The 9,871-nt window shown below is 54.1% G+C and overlaps 1 protein-coding gene across 1 annotated transcript in view; it reads left to right on the forward strand.

Moving 5' to 3' along the window:
* The window catches only part of Wnt9a (Wnt family member 9A), a 27,008-nt gene extending 18,060 nt beyond the window's left edge, over window positions 1–8,948 (forward strand). Inside the window, exons 2-4 of the mRNA XM_021211766.1 lie at window positions 2,989–3,245; window positions 3,905–4,167; window positions 6,295–8,948. Of these exons, the coding sequence (XP_021067425.1) occupies window positions 2,989–3,245; window positions 3,905–4,167; window positions 6,295–6,777 (1,003 nt within the window). The 3' untranslated portion in view covers window positions 6,778–8,948. The remainder of the gene's footprint in view (window positions 1–2,988; window positions 3,246–3,904; window positions 4,168–6,294) is intronic.
* Window positions 8,949–9,871: the final 923 nt, after the last annotated feature.

Genomic DNA, 9,871 nt, shown 5'->3' on the forward strand with positions numbered 1-9,871 from the left:
TGTGTGTGTGTGTGTGTGTGTGTGTGTGTGTGTGTGTGTGTGTTTGTGTGTGTGTGTGTACCCTGAGCATACCACCCAGTTATTTTCTCTATTTTTTAAACTGATACACATATACATACACATACACACACACCCTGAGCGTACTAAGGGGTACAATCCATGATGTTTTCATGTGTGCATGTGTTGTCTGGTTTTGACGTTAGAGTAAATTAATGCAGTGTTTTCTAAAACACCCCAGGTCTTCAATGTTCAAAATCTTTCTAACTTTTGGGGATACTATCATTTACTGTGTTAGTGACTTTTACATCCCAGTGACCTAAATACCCGCCAGAGACAGCTGAGAGGAGGACGTGTCCAGGCTCATTGCTTCGGAGGGTTTCCGTCCATGCTGGGGGTGAGGTGGTGTGGCAGGGGCTGTTGACATCACTCTGGGCCTGGGAGCCAAGACTGTGACAAGAACCAAGGGCTGAGCACAACCATCTAAGGCCACCCCCATAGCCTACGTCTACTAGCCACACCACACTTCCTGAAGCTTCTGAAGGCCCCCCACATAGTGCCACTAGCTGGAGACGTCATGCCTAAAGCAGGAGCCGAGGGGAGGGTACCTCACGCTTGAAGCACAGCATATGCAGTCGCCTTTACTCCACCTGCTATGAGTGCTACTTCTGTCTACTTCCTGTGGTTGTTCATTTATAAGAAGATATACATCTCCACAGTCGTTTATATGCACACACACACACACACACACACACACACACACACACACCACACTCATAGAGTTGGTTTTGTTCTGAAAAGTAAGTTGCAGACAACATCCCAGGTTGTCTGTTGCCCTTTTATCTCTGCTCTCCGTAACACCCCAAAGGTTTTTAGTCCGTTTAGGTACTCGGATTCATGCATGCCTAACACCTTCACAAGGAAGGAAACGCTTCCTCCTGGTGTAGTCTTGTGCCCCTCCATCTTCTCTTCCAGCACCTTTGTGGCTATTTTTGCATTTGATGCTAGTCTCCCAGAACCTTCCCCTTATGGTCCCTACCTCCTTCCAAGCCCTCCCGAATCAAGTGCTCCAAACTCCCAAATCCCAGCCCTGATCCTGTGGCCCTGATCCTGTGGCCCTGACCCTGTGGCCCTGCATGCTGTTCCGATGTCACTCCTTCCCAGATATCTGCACTGAGCCCACCCAGAGTAAAAAGAAAGAGTTCCGTGACAAATCAGCCCCAGCAAGGCAGTGGAGGGACAGGCTGGCCCAGGCAGGGACCTTAGCCTCCTCAAGTCCCTGTTTACATGGTGAGACATGTTTGCTCAAGAATTCAGGGGCACCTTGTCTTCAGTTCCCTCAGGCAGAGCATGAACTGATGCTGTCTGGACATGTCCAGGCTGTCCAGGCATCAGGGGAAGCTACATGCTATCTCCTGTCTACCTTTTTTTCTCCTTCCTTCTTTCTTTCTTTCTTTCTTTCTTTCTTTCTTTCTTTCTTTCTTTCTTTCTTTCTTTCTTTCTTTCTTTCTTTCCTTCCTTNCTTCCTTCCTTCCTTCCTTCCTTCCTTCCCTCCCTCCCTCTCTCCCTCCCTCCTTCCCTCCGTCCCCCTCCTCTTCCTCTTCCTCCTAATTTTCCTCTTCTTCCTCCTCCCCTCCTCCTCTTCCTCCTCCTTTTGGCAGCTTGTCCATTGTTCCCTCTACTTGTCCAAAACCCCAGTGGCATGTTTATACCTAGTCCCTGGACCCTCGTAAGGGCCTTGACCATGAATTGTATTGGATAGAGTATCCCAGTGATAGAAGGATGGCCAGCTGAGACCTTCCTGTTCTGTTTTGAGCATGATAATGCCATTCCTGCCTGAAGACAGAGCTTTCCAGTCTGAGTTGCCTTGGTTCTCATAGAGCTGGGCCTCGCTGGGTCTGGCTCCCCAGCCTTCCTCTCACCCTGCTTTGGTGGGAGCTGACCTGAGACCTCTGGTGTCTGAGAGGCTGAAGCTTGGAGCTATCTATGTGAGCAGAGTTGGTTTTATTATAAAGTTCTCTGAGGGATGCTCGGCCCAGCTCCTTTGGAAGACCCCCCAGAGTTTGGAGCTCAACTTCTAGCCTTTGGTGAATCAGGCTTCTGTGACTGGGCCCTGGCCCTTCTTGCCTCGTAGCTTCCTCTGAACCCAGGTCTCTCTCTAACCTTTAGAGCTTTCAGTTGGCAACTTCCTTCTCTCTAAGGCCCCACCCCTCCCATCTGTCCCCCCCTCTACTCCCCCCCCCCAGGCCCTGTCAGTACTCTCTGAACTCCTAGAGTAGACCTTATCCAGGAGAGTAGATGCTATCCTGACATCTCAGTGGGACTGTGGTGAAGAACGCTCTCAAAAGCTAGGATTGCACATACTTCCCAGAGGGGCTGCTACAGGGGAAGGTTTGGAGCCTGCTTCGCTGGGGCCAGTGTGCCCAAGGCCCTGAGGCTGAGAGAATATCTAAGCTAGACTTCAAGGGGTCAGGGAGGAGAAGGGAGCCCGGGACACTCATGGCTGTTATTGGGGGTTCCCAAACTAGGGAGGAGGAGAGTGTGGACATAGCCTAGGGTCCTGGCCCTGGACTTTTTTTTTTTTTTCCCACTGTAGTCCTACACTGATACTCTCTTGAGGATGTGACTTGGGACTGGTCTTTATCAATGCTGTTATCAACTGGAACTGTCCGGATAATGCCATACCTGTTAGAGGCCATGTCTGGGCAGCCATGAGGACCTTGGGTTACATGGGAGTCCCCAGGCATTCTGTAGAGAACAGGGCAGTACTGATAGATGTGAGGGCCTGCAGGTTCAGGGAAGGTCGTTATGCACTGCCTGATTCTTTCTGGCCTCCCTAGGGCTGGATGCTCCCATCTTACCGCGTCTGAACCTCTCTGACGTGGCTCAGTACGCTGGCTCCTCCGTTCCCAGAGAGACTCTCAGGCACCTCAGCCCAGACGGTTCTTCCCACCCTATGACAGGGGCTCACTCTCTCCTCTGTGTCCTCAGGCTAACAGGCAGTGAACCCCTGACTATCCTCCCTCTGACCCTGGAGACGGAGGCTGCGGCCCAAGCACACTACAAGGCCTGCGACAGGCTGAAGCTGGAGCGCAAGCAACGCCGCATGTGCCGCAGGGACCCGGGCGTGGCCGAGACACTGGTGGAGGCCGTAAGCATGAGTGCCCTGGAGTGCCAGTACCAGTTCCGCTTCGAGCGCTGGAACTGCACCCTGGAGGGCCGCTACCGAGCCAGCCTGCTCAAGCGAGGTAAGCTCTGCTTGCCTCCCTGAGCCATGACACCTCCGCCCCTCCTGCCAGGCTCACCCTGTCATGTGTGCACAGGTGGCAGCACACCATCAGCTTTGACCGAAAGCCTTGAGCCCAGGGCAGACCCTTCCACTGGGCACAGGGGCTCGTGAGAAATCTCTTCATAGCCTTAAAAACTGGGGACCCGAGGAAATAGGAGTGTAACTTGGTGGTAGAGTACTTACCAATCTATACACATAGATAGATGATAGATGATTGATGACAGATGATAAGATAGACATGGATAGATTATGGGAAATACACAGATGATAGATGATATACACATAGATAGATGATAGATGATAAATGATAGATAGATAGATAGATAGATAGATAGATAGATAGATAGATAGATAGATAGATAGATGGAGACAGATGATAGACAAGTTGGGACCGGCCAAGACATTGGGGACCTGAATGAGATCTCTGACCACTACACTAGAGGCACCACAGTAAGCTCAGAAGCCTTACCCACTCCCCAGCCTATTACACACTGCTGTAACCCCAGCACCTCTCTCCAGATGCCTGCCGAAGGCCCTCAGAGGCACAGGACCCCCAAACCCTACCTAGCCAGCCCACAAGGTGACACTGGGCCTCACTAACCCTACTGCTGTCCCCAGGCTTCAAGGAGACCGCTTTCCTCTACGCCATCTCTTCCGCGGGCCTGACGCATGCACTGGCTAAGGCCTGCAGCGCAGGCCGCATGGAGCGCTGCACTTGTGACGAGGCACCCGACCTGGAAAACCGCGAGGCCTGGCAGTGGGGCGGCTGCGGGGACAACCTCAAGTATAGCAGCAAGTTTGTCAAGGAGTTCCTGGGCCGGCGCTCTAGCAAGGATTTGCGAGCCCGAGTGGACTTCCACAACAACCTCGTGGGTGTGAAGGCAAGCTGGGTGGGGCACAGGGCCAATGAGGGGATTGCTGTGTCTGGGATCTGTCTAGGGCGGGTGAGACAGGCTGGGTGCAGGGAGGCTGGAGTTAGGGGGAATGGGTGGAGGACAGTATGCGTTGTGGGCTGGGAGGCCACATAGTACCAGCTAGGGTCCTGGAACCCTGCTTAGATAGGGGACAGATGAGGTCCCTAGTCAAGGAGGTACCTTGTGGCTGTCCTGGAAAGAGCCTTCTTTGTTCTTTGTGACTGGCAAGTCAAGGACCTGGGGACAGTCTCTGGACAGTCTGGCCCAGAGGCTGGCAGCTTGTATCCCAGCTGCCAGAGTGACTGGCAGAGTTACCACAGAATAGAGAGCAGCCACAGTATAGCAGACGGGAGGTTCCAAGGGAGGACTGAGGGTACAGGACCCATTTACCCAAGCCCACTGTTATCTATGGCCAAGGCTCTGTTCTGGAAGGCAGAGACCCAACTTTAAAAACAAGAGGAAAAAAAGGGATTTCTTAGCTCTCCAGTAGGCCTGTGGGGAGCCGTGGGCTGCAGGCAGGAGGTGCCCCACGCTCTGGAGGCAGCTGGCTTCTTGACTGTCTTAGATGCCACTCCCGGTGCTGCTGTTCCTGGTTACCTGTTTGCTGAAAGGGAACAAGATAGAGCCCCTCGCACCCTCAACCTCATCTCTGAATGACCCAAATTCCAAACTCTAGCCTGGGCTTGGGAAAGCAGGGTCCACACCTCCCTCAGGAGCTGGGGGCCTGTCCCTCCCCGTCTCTTCCCCCCCCCACCCCCCAACTCGCCTGGCTCTGCATCTCCAGTCTGGGGAGGACAGCAAGGTAATTAGAGCCAGTCTTGCCCCGCGCTCCTTGTTATTGAGTAATCGGAGTTCTGAATCCCCCACTTATTAAAGGATTGGTCTGCCTCCTTTCCAAGCTGTGCCTTCCCAGGCCTAGGCTAAGTGGGGAGGGAAGCCTGGGAGGGCAGATTCAATCTCCAAGGCCAGGCCGTGCTTTTCTTTCCGGCTGGACCCTCCCTCCACCTTACCCCTTTGAGCTATTAATGAAAAGTCAGAATGTGTGAACGTGCCCCATCAGCTCGCCTCTCCCAGGCAGCTGTGCTTTAATTAAATCTGTCCTGGTTTCTCAGGAAAGCGTGGTTAAGTGGGACTCTCCGGTTGCCTGGCAGGAGAGTGAGGAGGTAGCTACACTTCTTAATCCCTCTCCAGTGGACGCTCCTGGGGGACAGCTTGAGAACTCAGCTGTGGCTCAGGGCCCACCTGGGGAGAGGGGTCCCCCCCCACCACATTCTTCTGTCCCGCAACTCTCTAAGATTTGAATCAATATTTGGAGAGACCCTGAGTATGAGAGGCCAGGCAGGAGATTCCTCAGGCGGAGCCCTAAATTCTGAGAAGGAAAGGCCTAGCCAGGGTTCCCCAGCAGTTTACCAGACCTGGAGTTTTGGTTCTCAGCCATGCCTGCTCTAACCTGTGACCATGGGGTGAGCGGTGCAGCCCCTTCTCCTGGAAGATGCATCGTTTTCTTAAGAAGTTACCCTTATCGAAAGCATACTTTTCTACCCCTCTCTGCACCTGCACCCATGCCCATCGCAGGCTGACACTTAAGTGGGTAGGGCTTGAGTTAAGTCTACTGGAGCTCCTCACTCAGGGGAGGTCTGGTCAGCCTAGATAGCCCCGAGGGGATCTTTGTCTTCATCCATCCGATGAGCAGCGTGCTGAAATCAGAAGTAGGAGACTAGCCAGGCTGTGATAGTTGACTGAGCAGGGACAGTTATAAGGGTAAGCAGGGAGTGCCTCCAAGGGGGCGTGGACCAGGCTGTACTCATAGAAGTGCAGAGGTGCAGCCTGGACATCAACGCGCTGCTGGCCTTAGGACCTCTGTCCCCTGGCAGTCTTGACTTGGAGGGGAAGGAGCCAGCCTATCAGCCTATGATCCTAGTTGCTGGACTTTTGAGTGCTGGACAGTGCTGCCCCCTGCTGGCCAGGCTCTGGTCTAAGTCTGTGTGAGTGTTACAGAGTGGGCCACCAGGGTTGAGGTTCTAGCCTCTCTGTTGCTTCTGGGTCGTCCTGGCATGCCCCTCATGTTCCCATCCCCCTTCCTTCCCCTTGCAGGTGATAAAGGCTGGAGTGGAAACCACTTGCAAATGCCATGGCGTGTCTGGCTCCTGCACCGTGCGGACCTGCTGGCGGCAGCTAGCACCCTTCCACGAGGTGGGCAAGCACCTAAAACACAAATATGAGACCTCACTCAAGGTGGGCAGCACTACCAATGAAGCCACCGGCGAGGCAGGTGCCATCTCCCCACCGCGGGGCCGGGCCTCTGGGTCAGGAGGTGGTGACCCACTGCCCCGAACACCAGAGCTTGTACACCTGGACGACTCTCCCAGCTTCTGCCTGGCTGGCCGCTTTTCTCCTGGCACGGCAGGCCGCAGATGTCACCGGGAGAAGAACTGTGAGAGTATTTGTTGTGGCCGAGGCCACAACACACAGAGCCGTGTGGTGACAAGGCCCTGCCAATGCCAGGTCCGCTGGTGCTGCTACGTGGAGTGCAGGCAGTGTACACAGAGAGAGGAGGTCTACACCTGCAAGGGCTGACCCGAGGCCCTGCAGCTCCACCGCAAGTGGTGTGGGCTTTGCACACAGCACCAGAAGAATTCTACACCTGCAGGAGCTGACTCCAGGGCCCTGCCGGCCTCTCTGCAGGGAGTGTAGGCTTTGCACATGGTGCAGATGGTCTTAACCTGCGTGGAGTGAGCCCTGCAGGCCCAGCCTATCCTGCTGTGTGGGGCACAGGGTTACAAACAACACAAAAGGTCTACAAGGAAGGAGAGGTGCCCCTAGCACACTTGGGCCCTGGTATACAGACAGCCACTTGGCTGTCTCTGGGCCCGGAGGGCGGGGCTGGCCCCTGTCTGGCCTCCTCAACCCTTTCGCTTATGCCTTGGGCCTGAGCTTGCCCCCCTGACCCGAGAGCGTTGCAGTAATGCTTTCTCAGTTGCCTCTGTCCCTGACACATCAGTATAGCCCTTGTCAGGGACCGGCGTGTTGACTGGCCCTCCGTGCCTCTTGGCTTCCTCTGAGGCGTGGAGGGCAGGTGCACCTTCATAATCGCATGGCTGCCCTTCTGGCCCAGCAGCCTGATGCCAGCACTGTCTTCAGAGAGCCAAACCACTAAGAGAGGGCAGCCACTCCATCCCCAGGGCGCGGCCTCTGGCCCTCTGACCCTGAGCACTTCCGTGGAGTATCAGTGACTTTTTAAATTATTATTATTTAACTAATATAGTAATTATTATTTTCCCTGTCCCCTTACCTCCTCATCTGTGGCTTTTCCCTCTGAGCTGCCCCAGGCCCAGTCAAGCCAGTCTGGGAGGCTTTGCCTTCCCTCCCTTCATACTCCCCCATCCTCTGCTTGCTCTAGTTTGAAACCACTAAATCAAGGTCATGTTTGGAAAGAAATGAAGCAATAGAGCTTAGCCATGGCCCGCAAGGCTTCTGGAAGCCCAATCCCCGATCCTACCTTTCCCGGGGTCAGAGACCCTTGGTGGTCCCTGCTCTGTGCCCTGCAGGTGCAGAGATCGGGTTGCTGGATATAGATGGAGGATCTGGGGGTCCTGGAGCCATGGACACGGAGACAGGGCAGGGTCAGCTTTTTGATTGTCCATCTCAGGAAGCCATTCTTGCTCTGTGTCCCCAAGGGAGGGAGGTGTGGTATGGAGGGACAGACACACTTACTGTCATCAGGTCTTGCTGATGTCTCTGCAGGGGAAAGGTGACTACACTGAGCTGGTGTTGAGTGTGCGCGCAGGAGTTGTGTGAGTGTGTGAGTGTGTGTGTATTCCGAGCTGGCATGGGTCAGCATCCAGTTGGCCTGTGTCCCTCTGCGGTATGGGGACTCTCTGGCTCCCGGAAAGCCCAGCCTTAGGTTTGTGGGAACCCATGGCTGTGCGGGTTCGAGTGTGGGCAGGTGGCAGAGATGGCGGCAGGCACTACTGAGGAAAGGACTGGCTGTGTGTGCCTTGGAGCACCAGGGGTCCAGAAGACCCAGACTTGGGGTGGTGGTGGGACTGTGTCTTAAAGGAAACCTATTTATGTGGATGAGGGACTCTGGTCCCTATTGGATGTGTAAATAGCAAAGTTTATTCTCCTGTGGTTCCTGTAGCCCACTAATGAATGCCAGGTTCCCAAGATGCGAGTGGGTGGCAGTATACAGAGGCTGGTGGGCAGGAGTGTACCCCCTACATCTCAGATGTCTGTACCCAGTCACACGACCACCACAGACGGGAGCTTCATCTCTGTCAGTTCTGGGGAAAGGAGCCTACCAGACCAGGGGAAGAATATTTTTACCGAATTACCACATTTAGCTCTCTGTCCTCAATATTCAGAAAAGTGTTTTTTAAAACAAGGCAGAATGAAAACGTCTGCCGGCTGGTTTGTTTCTGTATAAATATATACTAGAATGTCTTTCTGGATGAAGCAACTCCCGCAGGCCAGAGCCTCTTTGATCTTCTTCTCTTCTATGGGCAGCAGAGTGAGCAGCTGCCCTGCTCCCGCCGGCCACCCAGGTTATGCCGGCGCGGCAGTGGACTCACAAGGGAACTGTCTTTGTGTGGAGTCCTGTACAGCCTGTGATTTCTCTACCTCAACTGTGTGGCGAGTAGGTGTGAACCTGAGTGACTGCAGAGAATGTATTTATTTAACAGCTTTGTGTAACAAAACCAGAAACAAATGGAAACACTAAATAAATGTATTTTAAATTATAGACAACCCAAGTCTGCCGCTTTCACTGAGGCTCTGGGGAACCTGGGAAGACAGGGAGGATGAGGGTGTGGGCAAGACCTGGATGGGGGCAGAAAGGAGGATCTGGTGATGGGGAAGAGGAGAACATGAGAGGAGGAGGGAGAGAAGAAGGAGGGGGAGGAAAATATCTAGGGAGAATGGGAGGACACGGAGGGTCCTTTCTGACCTAGGGTGAAGAGACTTGCTAACCTCTGAAGGACTGCTAGCCCTAGTCTGTGTGGCTCCCCCAGACCCCTGGTTTCTCTCTGCCTCTACTGTCAAGGCTAGGTGAGAGATGGAGCACTCTAAAGAAGCCTTCTCTAAACCTTTGGCCTAAGAAGCGACCTCCTGTCAAAGCCCTCAGCTTTGGCTCCCATACCTCCTCTGGCTTGGTTCCTACAGCCTTTTCTGTCTGTTCTGTGGCAGGGGACCTCCTGGCCTATGTCTGGGGTGCTCTCAAAGTAGCCACCTGGCTCTCAGCCCTTTCCTGCCTGTCTCCCCAGCCACTGTGACCTCCCTTGCTTGGATTCCTAGTGGCTCCTCTAGCACAGGAATGTGTTCTGTTCTATGTTCTCCTCCCCACCCTGCTCCAGCGCTTGCAGCCATAAGCTGCAGAGCACGGGTTGCCCATCGAGGACTTTGGACTAGCTATGGGTGTCCATATCCATAGCACCGCCTCTAGGAAGATGAGAACCATGCTCATGCTGGACTTTGACTGAGCCTCTGATCACAGACTGCCCCCCCCCACCAGGCAGCTCTGTTCCCCTTCAGAGTTCAGAACCCTGTGACTGACATGGTTCCTCCCTGGGGCTTTGAGAGGCTTCATGGGGCCATTCTGTTGGGTAAGTACTATGAGCTCTGGCCGAGTGCATGTGAAGTTGCTGGACAGGCAGGATCAGCCACTGAGAAGAAC

Source organism: Mus pahari, chromosome 14 (genome assembly GCF_900095145.1).
Source record: "Mus pahari chromosome 14, PAHARI_EIJ_v1.1, whole genome shotgun sequence".
NCBI classification, from domain to species: Eukaryota; Metazoa; Chordata; class Mammalia; order Rodentia; family Muridae; genus Mus; species Mus pahari.